The 14,055-nt window shown below is 33.6% G+C and overlaps 2 protein-coding genes and 1 pseudogene across 3 annotated transcripts; 1 reads left to right on the top strand and 2 right to left on the bottom strand.

Moving 5' to 3' along the window:
* Nucleotides 1–425: 425 nt before the first annotated feature.
* Nucleotides 426–6,381, bottom strand: LOC114377530 (annotated as a pseudogene). Its single transcript, XR_003659100.1, has 10 exons — nucleotides 5,857–6,381; nucleotides 5,367–5,510; nucleotides 4,556–4,724; nucleotides 4,050–4,305; nucleotides 2,982–3,069; nucleotides 2,610–2,792; nucleotides 2,436–2,521; nucleotides 2,287–2,358; nucleotides 914–1,310; nucleotides 426–824 (listed from the first exon to the last, which is right to left on the bottom strand). The product of XR_003659100.1 is annotated as a molybdate-anion transporter-like (transcript).
* A 2,591-nt stretch (nucleotides 6,382–8,972) lies between these two features.
* Nucleotides 8,973–10,781, bottom strand: LOC114374430 (acyl-CoA-binding domain-containing protein 3-like). The gene is made up of 3 exons (XM_028332066.1): nucleotides 9,834–10,781; nucleotides 9,572–9,677; nucleotides 8,973–9,244 (listed from the first exon to the last, which is right to left on the bottom strand). Exons 1-3 carry the CDS (start codon nucleotides 10,571–10,573, stop codon nucleotides 9,203–9,205), a joined length of 888 nt encoding a protein of 295 aa, XP_028187867.1. The 5' UTR covers nucleotides 10,574–10,781; the 3' UTR covers nucleotides 8,973–9,202.
* A 1,162-nt stretch (nucleotides 10,782–11,943) lies between these two features.
* LOC114373545 (uncharacterized protein At2g23090-like) lies at nucleotides 11,944–13,784 on the top strand. Its single transcript, XM_028331026.1, has 3 exons — nucleotides 11,944–12,168; nucleotides 12,340–12,380; nucleotides 13,388–13,784. Exons 1-3 carry the CDS (start codon nucleotides 12,093–12,095, stop codon nucleotides 13,505–13,507), a joined length of 237 nt encoding a protein of 78 aa, XP_028186827.1. The 5' UTR covers nucleotides 11,944–12,092; the 3' UTR covers nucleotides 13,508–13,784.
* Nucleotides 13,785–14,055: the final 271 nt, after the last annotated feature.

The raw sequence follows: 14,055 nt of genomic DNA, 5'->3' as shown, positions 1-14,055 counted from the left end.
ATACAATTCAGCGGTACTCCACTAAATAAAAAATAACAAAAATAAGACTAGTATCCTTCAGCATGCCCCGCGTTACAGGAATTTTATTTAATTTTATCTGAGTGGAGATTGGAGAATGTATTAGAAAAAAAAAACGTTAGCATTTCTCTTCGTCCGAATAAATAATTTATTCAGCTTAAATTCTATTAACAAAACAGGCAGCCTATTTATGATTGCGAGCGATGCAATAAATTCAGGAATTTTTTTATAAGGTATTTTTAATTTTATAGAAACTACTGTTTCCAACTTGTAAACAAAGACTAAACCACTAGTACTTTTTTTAAATGTATTTTAGCTTTAAAAAAATTCTAAAACTGTTTTAGACATAATTATGATTAATTGGTTTTTTCTAAACGAGGAAGAGAAACAGAGAGGTCAGTCCTATATGGCAGAAAAACAAGTAAACCAACTTGTTAGTTGTTACTAACTGAATTCTGTCTTGATCAATTTGATAAAAATCACATCACCAGAGCTTCGAATGGTTTCATTGTGGTTGTGACCTCATATAAAACTTCTTACTTCTTAGCATGTCAGGGTTAGTCAGTGTAATGGTTTATGCAAATAAACTTGGAATAAACTAGCAACCCAGCCCATAACACATGACCAACCCTAATATGCTAACAAGACCAAAACATAATATTCGGTTTTCACCTTAATGGTCATTAGATGCTCTTCTGGAGAAACGGACATACGTCACCAGATACAGATTCTGAAAGCAGCTTCCAAAGCTTCTGCAATTGAATATACCCTCCGTATAAGCAAACCCAAGCAGGAAAGTATGCAAGCTACAATATATAATCAGAATTAGAAACCCGTTAGTCAGGAGTAACCTAAATGGCGGACATACTCAAATTAGAAGAGAATTTGGTCTCACGGACTAAGACTTTAAAGAAAGAATTAAACTGAAGTTCCATGTTCGGTCTCTCTCTGTCCTTATAGAAAGAACCCCAATGTCAGTCCAGTTCAGCACTCACTAGTAGTCAATGTTTGTATCTTTTTTGAAATTTATTTCCCCTTTGCCTGAATTCGCATCATCTAAGTTCTTCATCTCTTTACTCCTCATTGCATTCAATAAAAGTGAAGGTCATCCACCACTACCAAAGCCTGCCAAAGGGGCATACATTCACTGTTTATGCCAATTGTTATAAGGTTGCTTCCCCCATTGCTTCAGGGCATGCATGCAACCAGCTGCTAGCAATAAACCACACACACCAAATGCCATCAATGCTGCATTTCCTACATTCCGATAATAGCCACCCTGCAAAAATAAAGAGAAAGTCCAATATATGTGACAGCAAATAGCCAAATACACACATCAACCAGTTGAAACACAAATAACACACGATGTCTTCACAAAATCATTTAGACAGAAGCCAATGTATTGAGAATATTGCCTCAGTACCTATATTTTTTTCAAGGGTACCAATACCGAATATGCATTGTCAATCATTTATTGCTTTTTGATTTATATTTAATAAACTCAGAAACATTTATAACAAAACTAACAATTCACCTCAGGTATAATACCTTACAGGTTAGCATAGCCACTCCCTCAAAAGGTATATTACACCTAAAATATTGTATTCCATTCATTTAACCATTCTTCAAGAGTCATGAACACGCAATGTCACCATATATTATTTAGTTAATCTACTACAAGGACAAGTTGTGGGAATCAAGAAGTTCAAGCCGTACTCAAAAAATTATATCTGTTTTCAAATAAATGGAAAAGATGGGAGGCACAATTAAGAATTTAAACTAGGACTTGTATCTTCTACTTTAGAAATGGCTGTGTAGGAATTTAGATTCTTATGCCACCCTCCATGATTATAGCATTGTAACTTCAAAACCTCAAAAAAATTAGTGTCTGTTTTGAGTAGATGTTTATAAAAAGTATTCTATTTTTTTTTTTCACTTTTAATTAACAAAATGTCACCTTATTTTTCATTTTTGTTTTTTGCTTTCAAATATTTGCATAGGAAATACTGAAACTGAAAATAGTTTTTCTATTGTTTTCACTGTTTTCTACGCAAATCTTTCAAAATAGAAAACAAAATAAAAACAATGTGACATTTTTGCAATTAAAAGTGAGACAGGAAATAAAAACAGAACATTTTTTCAAACCAAGCAGTCTCTTATCTTTCATCACATGGTTCATTTAACACATGTTAATAATGCTTAATTGGTTAATTACATGCTTCCTACAATTTTAGATAACATTATGCACAAATATACCTGCACCACAGAAGCAGAATAGCTGCATTTGCAGGGGCAAGAGAGAAACCCATCATCCCACCACGCAATTCATTGGGAACATACCTGCAAACAAAGTAAATACAACTAAAAATCCAAGATTAAGCAAATGAAAGATTACTTACTCCAGTTAAAGAGATTACATGGTCCTCAATCTAGCAAGTGATGGCAAAACAAACCCGACACAAGCATGAAACAAGCAAAATAGTATCACCAGAACCCCAACTTCCTGCACATGAGAGTAGACTCTAGACTTCCAACTCAAAAATCTGACCAAAAATATATTTGATACTTTCTCAATATATAAATAACCGCACCTGATAGTCATAGGCCACAATAGACAGGAGAAGAGCCAGTATAATGTATGCAAAAACAAGGCAGTCCTCAGTTCTAAGCGATGATGGCCCACTAGTGAGACACGGAAATGCAGTGCTTCCTAGCATTCTAGAGCCCAGAAAGCATGGATATATCAATCCCAGATGCACTTCTCGGCCATCAGCCTAAAACCACAAACATTAGGAATGTATATAAGAATTCTAAGACTTAGACTAATAATATAACAGCTTCAATAACTTAAAAGTTAAAAAGCCTCTTTTCATAATGACTCAATTATGGAGAGAGACTTTCCTGCAATAATGGACTGAGAAACAAAATTCTTGATAATATGTGCCCTAAATTTGATATCATACCACCACAGTAGGTGCCCAGAGGATCCAAAAATTCCAATAGAGAAGTGAAGGCAAGTTTGTGCCCATGCCAACAGCCATATCCTTTTATCTGTGAATTATAAAATTACAATGAATATAATCAGTACATGACTTTAAACTTTTCGTTACATTGATGTAAAACTCAATAATGTGTTTCTCTAGTACCAACTCCTTTCCACATCAAGTATTATCCCATGTAAGTCTGAACATAAAGATTGATTATCATGCATAGCTCAGGCCTAATATAGCTTGTGAAGGGAACTAAAATAAAACAAGATCAAGCTGTTGACATGGCAAATTATATATGAAAAGATTACATGGAGATCAAGTGGTTTAATCATCAGAAACTTAGAAATTTTTTTTAAAAAATCAAATAGCAACTTAATATAAGCAACCGTGAATTCCATTGTATATCTCCATGCTGTCAGAGACTCAGAGAAGTCAAGTCTTAAAGCATGAGATCCAAATCCAAATTTAATACAATTGAGCCTCTGCATGTGTTTTCCCTCTCTTATTGTATTTTCACTAGATTCTTATTGCAGCTTCTCTTGCAACAAAAAAAGAATAAATGGTGCGTCATTTATAACTTTTACGAAACAAGTATAAAGATATCACAATTCACAATGGAAAAACTGTCGCAGAAAAGGAATTAAATACCCAGTGTTGATCAAAGCAAGGGAAGGGAGCAACCATGAAGCAAAGGAAACCAACAAGAACAGCAAAAATCAGATATGTGTGGAAAATAAAAGGAAAGGAAGAAACTCTTATAAGCAGTTCCTCCTAATTACTAACTCGTGGTATGCACATATTCTGAAGACAAAATTAGCAACTATTATCTAATTGGAACATAAATCAAAGGGACTAGCTGTCTTTGTAATTTCCAGAAAGTTTAAGCTTATATTACTAAGTTATCTGATTGTCAACCAAATATTAAGAATGACATTCTTAATAGCATTGAGTTGTTGTTTTTTTATTAAAAAAGGTAAAAGAAAATTTGTTGATCATAAATAATAAAGAGTACAGAAGAATAAGAAAAGCTTGTGAACTTACCACCTAAAATGTATGCATAGAGGGAGCGACTATACTCCTTAAGAGATGCTGATCCTGGATTTTCTGTCCATCCTCTGGTGATAAAAGTGAAGCATATGGCAGCAAAGAAGATAACTGCAGACGAAGGAGCAGTAATTTTTTCTGTATTATTACCAATCAGCCAATTTGCAAACATCTGGCTGGCAATAAAACATGCAGACTCAAAGAAAGTCATTAACCAATATGTGTCATTAAGTGAATCAAGCCTGTGCCCTTGCTGCAAACAAAATTCCAGACTGACGTTAAATTCTAGATATTTTAAGCATTCCTATGTTCTTTCCTAGGAAGCCACATACTTGCCATGCAAAGCTGACATTCCATATAAAGGTGAAAAGAAAAAAAAGTCTACATCGAGTTATTCAATCGGGAAGAAGTAAGCTTCTACTATGCCATTTTCCAGTGGCAAAGTTGTGGATACTTGTGTCTGTGTGGAAATCAAGATAAAAAGGTTAAGATTTACTGGTTACCTTTTCATGTTGAGTGACCATCCAAGTCTCAAAACTGAATGAAAATATTGTATTGGCAAGAGAGAGACATATACTAGTCATGAACATGCTTGGTGGCTCTGAAATCTTCTTCCATACACCAACAATAAAGTGTAGGATGCAAAAGATTAAACTAACTTTCTTGTGACCTCTAAACCAACAGTAAGCAGTATGTTAGTTTAATTTAGCCACAAATCATCAAAAACTAATATAAAAATGTACATATTTCTTGAATATGCATAATTTAGCAGTAATGCTTCTAGAATAACCAAGATGCTTCATATAATTGTATCTAATATAGCAATTAGCAAATCCTGCTTCACAGTTCACACATGGAAGGATGTCATCACCAAAATGACAAAAACATTGAAAAGTGAGAACAATTCACAAGAAGATGAGATTGAGATCTAAGATTTTGATCATATTCTTCCTCAACAATTTGAAATGCAAATGTCTTCAAAGGATGCATGCACCAAAAAAATTAATCCTAAATCCTAATATAATCTCAAACAACCACTAATAAACAGAAAACACTTCAGTAAATTGCACAACATCAATAATCATTCAGAGCGTCAGTAATTCTTCCACATGGAAGGAATTTCACGCTATACTGTAAAATAGATACTTAAACAAGCAAATCATATTTACTGAAGCAAATATCATAAACTGGTGTCACTTCTACATCACAATTGCATAGATTGGCTCTTTTAATACTCAACACAACGTTGAATTACTTAAACATAATTAATCATAATTGATCTAGTAACGTCAACGAGTAGAACTAAAGGCTCACATCAAATCCGAGAGCACGCCAAGGAAAGGAGCAGCAAACAGAGCTGTCGTATATCCGTAACAGAGAGACTTAACCATATTTTCCCTTCCGATTCCATAGGAAGCTAATTCATACTCCCGAACACCGACCAGAGACCTTCCATTACTGAGAAGACGAAAGAAAAGACAGACGAAACCGTCATTCACACTTGCACATTACCGATCTAAAGCTCAATTAAGTAACTAATTAACACAACGAGAAAACGAGTTTCGGAACTTGTTTCAGAAACAGAACAACAAATTAAAAAAAGTAAATATAAATTATTTTTCATAACAAAATAAAGATAGCAGTGAATGTTCAGTTCAGCTAAAGTTAATCAGAAATTTTGTTTATCTTTAGGTTTCAATTCTTCCTAAACAAAAGAACTCTAAAATTTCGAAATATGATCACGCACATTGTCCAGGAAACTAAACAGTGTCACAGTGAATAAGAAAATGAAGCGAAAGCGAACCTGAGGCGAGAGAATAATGGAGGAGGAAGTTCCGCTGGAAACGGAGAAACCAGTGAGAGGTTCCATGGTCGAAGATTGTGGAGGTTCTGTTGAGGTTAGAGACGTGAGGGAAAAGGAAGATCGAGAAGCAGCAACAAACGAAGATGAAGATGTATGTGGATGGATTTGGCTCCCAAAAAACGGAGCTCTCAACGACTACTCCCATCGGCTTTTTATAATTTCTGTTTGAAGACGCAGGAAAAGAGAATGCCAGAAAATTTACATTCGTATGGAATCTGAAGTAAACCCTAGATCGTGGTTCGAGCACGGGAGGAGACGGAAAGTGAAACTGAGGGAAGCGATGGATTTGATCATGAGAAATGGTACTGTTAATGCGTTATGGCGCGTGGCTTCTATATACTGCTGATGCTGAATTGCTGATGGAGAGAAAAAAGGAGAAATAAATCGAGGTCCGTTGCCTGCTGAAATCTGTTTCCTCAAATTGCAATAGCTGTGACAAACTACTATAAATTATAAGAACTGGAATGCTTGATTACATTTTGTTTATGTTGTAGCTTAATATATGATTTTTTTTTTTTGTGGGGGGGGGGGTGGTGGGGAGAGAAAGTATAGCTTTAATTGATTTTTTTAATAATTTTAATTAAGTCTTTAACTTAGCTTTTTGATACATAAATTTTAAAATTCTTCTTAGTTTTAAAAGATTTATATATCAAATTATTGAAATATTTTAATTTTTTTCAATTTCATTATAATATGAGTTCAACTTTCATATATTTTAGTGAAAAAAATTTTATATCCTCCATCAAACAAAAACTTATCTTATATATAACTTTTAAAGTAATTGTTACAAAAATTAAAAATTTTATTATATATGATAAAAAAAACATTACATGGGAATATAATTTTTTTTATAATACAACCAGTTTTAATTTTTAAAAAATAATTAGTTTTTAAAATATAATTAGTTTGAATAAAACTCATTTTAAAAGTCTCGTATCATATTAAAATTAATTTAAGTGTGATTTTGTGTGATAATGACAACAATGATTATAGTGGTGATCAATAACGACGATGGTTATAAAGATATCAGCGATGGTTGTGGTGGTAACAACAATGGTGGAGGTGGTAATGCAAATAATGGTGGCAATGATAATGTGGTGGTGGTAGTGGCATTGATGGTGGCAACCAATGGTGGTGGTGGTGGTGGTGATGGTTATGGAGGTGGTATTAGTGATGGTGACGGAAGTGATATTGTTGATAGAGGTGGTGGTAGTAATAATGTTGGTAGAGATGCTAAAGACGATGATGGTGATGATAATGATAATGGTAGTGGTAGTTGTGGTGGTGACAATGGGATGGATCTAGAGACAAGGTGAGTTGAAGATGACTTAAAAGAATTAATTATTACTATCTACATGTTTGGTTTGAAGTAGTTATAAGATGAGTGATATTTTGAAAGGTTTTCTGAGAAGTGTGTGAGTGAGGACGAAACACGCTGAAAAAGCTCGTTTTGGTCTATGGGGTTAATCATTGATCCTGAAAGCATACATAACTGATTGTTGAGGTCTTAAACAGAGTTACATACGAAGGGATCTGAGTAACAAAAATACTGAGTAAAGTGTCATCGCGCAAAATAACGTAGGGTGAAAGCCACCGAGAAGTCGAAAATTAGAGATGTTGCAGGGGTGGTTGTCGTGATGATGGCAATGGTGGTGGCAACAAAAAATATCATGTCAAATGTGAAAAATGTGTTTTTTAAATGAAAAAATAAATTCAAAAAACTTTTTTTTCTTGATTTTGAAAATGAGTGTAAAAATATTTTGAAAATGATTTAAAGACCATTTCAATTTCTATTTTGCTAAACATTTTTTTTAAATTGTATTTGAAATCCTAAAACCAAAAACAATCATTCCAAACGGACCCTAAGCAATCTATTTTGAGTTCTTTTATCTTACGTAAATTGATTCCTAAGATGACATCATAATTAAGCAACTCATATATATTTTGTTTCAATAATATAATTTTAAGTAACTTTTAAATTACCCTTAAATGATCTTTAAATGGTCTTTAAATCAACTAAGTGTATTTTAAATAAGTGATCCACTAAACAACTAGCATCGGAGATTCTCTAAGTGTATTTTAATTAAATTCTTAAAATCTTCTTGTCTAATACTTTTTTTTCTTCTTTGAAATTTTAACGTATTTCTTACAATACTTTTTAAAAATTGATGAAATTTATAGTTATTGAACCTTTTAAATCTTTTTTGTTTTAAATATTCCTTAAACTTTTTAGTCGTAATAGGTTAAAACAAGACATTAAATTTAAATAAACATCATTGAAATACCAAATGGTATATAAGCCACCATGGAGAAGTTTATTGTAGTTATACTTTACTTTAACCAACCATTAATGAACTTGACATTTGTTTACAACGGAACTTGACATTTGTTTACACCCAGAACGTTTCAGCGGAAGGCACGTAATCCGTATTGTAGTTTTCGAGTCCATGGAAAAATGTACATCTAGCACTAACTTCTTATTGAATAATGGAGAACAACTCTCCACCTAGGAAATGTAATTGCTAGCATTTTGTATTGATAATTTAAAAATGATTAGTGGACACTGGACATCTTCACTTAAACTTTAGAGTTTAGATGAAAATTAGTGAGAGAAAGAGACAGAAGTGAGAATGGTAATGGACTAATGATAAGAATAAATGTATGATATGTTTTAGAAAGAGAAATAGAAAAAAATATTAATAAGATGTTTAGAGTGAAAGTGTCTACTATGATTGCTCTTAAGAGAAAAATTACAAGCTTTACTAGTTTTGTTCTGCACTAGATCGTGGGCATTGGACAATAACTATCCAGTATCCACTTAAGAGTAAGAGATCTCCTCGTGGAAATTTCAGTGAGAGTTCTCCTGTTAACATTTTGCATTTACTATTTGTCATATCCAATTTAATTCTTCGTTCCAAAAAATATTGAAGTTAATTTTACCTTGACGCATCAGACTCCTCTACTTTAGTTATTTAGTTCATGTAGACGAAATTGTGGAAAAAGACAGATGAATATGACGTATAATCTAATCCTACTTCCAACTAACACGCAATCAATTTATCGGCAAGGTTCAAATAATTTATGCTGCAAGCGAATTATGGTCGCGGTTCTCTGTTTGGCGCTTACTTATAGTTATGTGAGTCAAAGATTTTGCAAAAATAAAAAATCCTTCTATAATTAATCTTCCCTGCAGCGCAGTTTTACTTTTACACATGCACACTTGACACAAAATCTTATAAGGTTATACCTTATAATGTTCAGCTTCTTTGTCATAGTAGCTATGCCTTCAAATCACAAGGTTAGTTGCAGAAGCCGGTTTAGCATTATCCTGTAATAAAAGGAAATATAAAAATTCAACCATGGTAGGCTCAGTAATACAAACAATTCATATAAAGCTTCAAGGCTTTATCTAATAGATTTAATAAAGAAATAAATCACCCCTCCACCAAAAACTGTGGGGTAAATTGGGAATCAGGGAAGGCATGGGCTTCCTTCCAGTATAGACAGGACAATTGAGAAAAAAAGGATAAAACTTCTCTGGTTAATCACGCCAAGTCCAACGGACCAAGAAAGACCAAATAAAATATGTATCTCATCTTTATTTAGAAAAGGGTGATCGAGTAACAAAATAGTATTACTAACCATATCTACTTACATAAGGATTTTCTTCAATCCAATCAGGAATGCTTTCTGATAGAAGGCTGATAAATTGTTCCATGGCCTCCTCTGGACTCATAATCCCAAGTTGTCGCCGTGCAATCCTTACACAAAAAACAATTTTGTTAACTACATAAAAGAATCTAATGAAGAAATCTAAGCAACTCAAACCAATACTAGAGCTAGAGGGAAAAAAGGTTCTAATTTTTATTTTTTAAATATTAGGAGATAAATAAGCAGGGTAATCATCAATCAACTACCACTTTGCTCGAGCAGAGAACTTCAGAGCCATTGGCTGAGGTTCATGGCAAGGACCCTGAGTAGCAATTCGGTGATAACCATGAAGCTTCATCTTCACATCATTGCTAAGATTAGCATTGCTCTTGGAACCGACAAATACAACTGCAGCACCAAAACGCCTCTCTAATTCAGTGCTTTCTATTCCTTCCCAATCATCCTCATCCACCACCGAGCCCTTGTTTTCACCAATTTCCTCGTTCATACTAGATTCATCAATCTCATTATAATTTCTTTCGCACTGCGAGATCTCAACCTCTTCAACTTTGTTCTCTCTAGAATCACACTCCATCAATTCTACCTCAACTTCGTCAATATTAACAACCCCATCATTACCCTCATCCACAACAGGATCCTCCGCCAAATCCACGAGTTCAATTTCGTCGTAAACACTGTACTCATCAATCTTCTCTGAATTGTGTATCTTGGGCGATCCACAACTCACATCCACAATTTCTGGGACTATTAATTTTCCCACTATCGGCTTGTCTCTGAATTCATCAATTTTCCCACCAATTCGAACAACTTTATCCGTTTCCCAACTCTTGGAATCAGATTTAATTCCATGATCATGATCACGCCCAAGAAGAGCCACTTTCTCATTTGCTTCCAAGTTTGGGGTCACAGAGAGGAGTTTGAGGAAAACCAATGGAAGCAAAAGAGAAAGAGCTATGGTGAAGGCAAGCTCCCATAGGAGCTCCATGGCTTGGTGATGGAGAGGGAATTAAAGAATTTATGAGTTTGTAATTTGTGTGTGAGTGGGAGGACCAAAGTCTGGGACTATTTTCTGATGATAACGTTACCAATAGGAAGAAAGTGGATTTAGCATAGAAGAGCAAGGTATATTCTCATTTGCATATCATACTTAGGTGTAACCACATGTAAATGTTTGATACACATGTCGGTGTTGGAAAATGACTCCTCCACCACCCCGAATAACCCCGGGTGAGGAACTTTGAAGGGAATATGTAGAAAGATAATTTCAAAACAATTTTGTAATTACCAACTAAATAAATCCCAAGGGAAAGAGATTCTATTTCTATCTACCAGTTTCCTGTTTTTGAGTTGTATAATTTTCAACCCTACCAGCAAAGTCCAGCCCAATTGGTAAATGATTGAATGTATGTTTGAGTAACTGTTATAAACGGAAGTTTGTAGCAAAATGAGTTTTGCATTAAAATTATTTCGAATAACAAAACTTTTCTTTTGCATAATTAACATGACTACCTTGTGAAGAAATAAGAACGAAAAATTCATAGATTTTTCTGCAAATTTGCACAGGTTAAATGCCATTAAATATCCATATTATAGAAAAATAATTTTCTCTCATTTATTTTATGAAATCACTTAAACATATTTTTTCTCTTCCCACCAAAATAATAATTAATCTTATACTTTATAAATATTTTAGATTATAAATTCATAAAATAAATAAATAACGAAATTTGTTTTTTTTATTATAAATAATTGATGATGTTGTTCATGCAAGAAAAATTCATATTGTTCACCCAAATTTTCTTTTGTTACGTTTTGTGTTTTTATTCATTTTTTTCTTTCTGCATTATATGAAATAAATATTTTATGAATATTAGCCTTAATTCCTTAAAAAAATGATTTATGTTTTTATATATTTTATGAATTTATTCTCTAAAATAGTTAGAAACTATTATTATATAATTTTGTTTTTGCTTCAGTCATAAAAAGGAACTAGAAACAAGTGTATGCTAATTGTAACTTAATAAGCATATACAATTTCTAATTACTCATATATACAAACGAAAATCATAATTATTATTTTGGTGGGAAGAGAGCAAATGTGATTTTATAAAATAAAGAAGAGAGATAAAATTGTTTTTCTCAAAGAATCACAATTAATTAATTAATTAATGAAGAATTGATTGAAAATGAATATTCAATGATCCTAAACATATGCAAAGTAAATATCTAATGACCTTTAACATGTGCAAAGTTGCAAAGGATAGAAAAATCCAAAATTCATAGGAAATTGGTTGAGAAAAGACATTAAAAAGACAAATTTACCACAGCCCCTTAAAAAGAAAAAAAGAAGAAAGGAAAGTGCTTGGTGCGACCAAATATTCCCGTTCCTCGGGCCTTGACTATTGAGCCATATATTCGCATTCGCGCGTTTCCTTCGGCTCTTGCTTCCGTGACTTGAGAAAAGAGAATTAGGGTCACGAGGGTTTCATCCTGCGGCATCAGACATGGGAGGAGGCAATGGGCAAAAGGCAAAGATGGCTCGCGAGAAGAACATCGAGAAGCAGAAGGCCGCCTCAAAGGGTAATTTTCCATTCATCGTTGTTCAATTGACTAGGGTTCCAATCCAGACTTTGACGCCTTCGATTTTTCGTGCCCAAAAACAAATAAATAAATAAATAATCTGAAAATCGAGACGGTATGTGTTAGATCTGGCTTGGTTCATGATTTTAGTATTTTGTTTGATATGCGCAGGAAGCCAGCTGGATTCAAACAAGAAAGCAATGTCGATCCAGGTAATATGGTGCTTGTAATCTCACAGCAGCTCTTTCCTTTTCAACTCGTTTTATTTTTCTCCGCATAAGTTGAATTTCTCACACGGTTTCTTGTATAGAATAATGAATTTCGATGATTAATATTGCAAATAAACGATCAATTTCGTCCTTGATCTATTACCCTCTCTACTAAATGGTCCTGAAGTAAAATAATAAAGTTTATTAGTAATCTCTCAAGTATTAAAATTCATGTTAATTAGGAAAATATATCAACTTAGGGACTAAAACTGATGGATGTTCAATACTTGGGACTTGGGAGGCGACTACATAGGGGAGAGAGTAATACTTAGGGACCAAATTGATTGTTTATTCCATTATTTTGGGTGGAGATTGCTGTATAGATTTGCCAATAAAGGCAGCATTTCTGTTACGGCTAAAATAATTCTCTGTGTAGTGTTTTCTATTCATCCTTTGGGACTAGGGCTGTTTCATTTTTCTATTTTTCTTCATTTCTGGAATATCTTTTGAATTTATGTTCCCTGTTCATGGAAAAGGTGGTATAGTGTTATTATAATGTGCCAGACATCAGTCAAAATGGGATTCAGGTTGCATACAAGACCTAGTAATCGCCAATTATTAAATATATCACCACTTCAATTACATAATTTTTTTTCTGAACTTAAAATATCTCAGAATATTAAAACTAATTGGAACAAAAAAGGAAAATGCAGCAAAGAAAAGACTAAGAGTCATACTTTCTGTTTGCATCAAAGCCATGGGTTATTTTTGGGCTGGGGAAGATGCAATCTCCTTGTTTTACCTTGCACTGCATGATCTAAGCTGTCTGATGCTGACTTCTGTTTTTAATTTGGTTTGTCAATGTCATATATACTCTATTTAGACATGCATGGGATCTGTTCACTTATATTCTCTAGTAATATTATTGAAATATACATGTTGCTGTAGTGATTGCAGCAGCATTGGAACTCTTTACTGAACATCAATAATGTTGTGATTGATGATTGCAGTGCAAGGTGTGCATGCAAACATTTATGTGCACCACATCGGAAGTGAAGTGTAGGGAGCATGCTGAAGCCAAACACCCTAAATCTGATGTTTATGCTTGTTTTCCTCATCTCAAAAAGTGAACATATTGGAGAGTGCAAATGGAGAAAAACTTTATATCATCATGGCCTCTTCCTTAAACCTATTGACAGAGATCTTCCCCATTTTCTATCTATATAAAATGTGTTTTTCTGTGTTTGTGCCTTGGGAATTTAGGAGGGACAAGGAGAGGAAGACTATTTTATTATGATTTCCCTTGATGACAGGACAAGAAACTGTGTGATGCTTGTCAAGGTGTAACTGTTTAATGATGGTTCGTGTTAATATTAAAGTGTTACAGAAACTTAAATTCTAGTCTTATCAGAGGAAATGTTTTACTATCAATAATTTCGTCTCAGAGTCTGGAACCAAAATGGAATTTTTGGTGTCCTGAACTCAAGAATACTTTAGTATGTGGGTCTTTCCGTTCTGCCAGAGTGGATTTGATCTTATGATCTATCCCTAACGAGTAATGACTAATGACTGCGAATTTGTTCCCGTAAAACATTACTATTGATTCTTGATTTCTAAAAGCTAACAACAGTCCAAACAATTCTCGACTTGTAATTGCCTAATTGGCCTTTTTCGTAAG

The sequence above is a fragment of the Glycine soja genome, chromosome 11, assembly GCF_004193775.1.
Source record: "Glycine soja cultivar W05 chromosome 11, ASM419377v2, whole genome shotgun sequence".
NCBI lineage: Eukaryota > Viridiplantae > Streptophyta > Magnoliopsida > Fabales > Fabaceae > Glycine > Glycine soja.
The sequence above is the reverse complement of the archived record's forward strand: the minus strand, read 5'-3'. Positions and strand labels throughout refer to the sequence as shown.

Excerpts from the sequence above, each read along its gene's own strand:
- LOC114374430 (XM_028332066.1), bottom strand. The coding sequence starts at position 10,573 with ATGGAGCTCCTATGGGAGCTTGCCTTCACCATAGCTCTTTCTCTTTTG. Across the intron at positions 9,678-9,833 it reads TTCTCTGCTCGAGCAAAGTG|GATTGCACGGCGACAACTTG; the intron begins GTAGTTGATTGA and ends TTTTTGTGTAAG. Across the intron at positions 9,245-9,571 it reads GGATTGAAGAAAATCCTTAT|GATAATGCTAAACCGGCTTC; the intron begins GTAAGTAGATAT and ends CTTTTATTACAG.
- LOC114373545 (XM_028331026.1), top strand. The coding sequence starts at position 12,093 with ATGGGAGGAGGCAATGGGCAAAAGGCAAAGATGGCTCGCGAGAAGAAC. Across the intron at positions 12,169-12,339 it reads GCAGAAGGCCGCCTCAAAGG|GAAGCCAGCTGGATTCAAAC; the intron begins GTAATTTTCCAT and ends TGATATGCGCAG. Across the intron at positions 12,381-13,387 it reads AGAAAGCAATGTCGATCCAG|TGCAAGGTGTGCATGCAAAC; the intron begins GTAATATGGTGC and ends TGATGATTGCAG.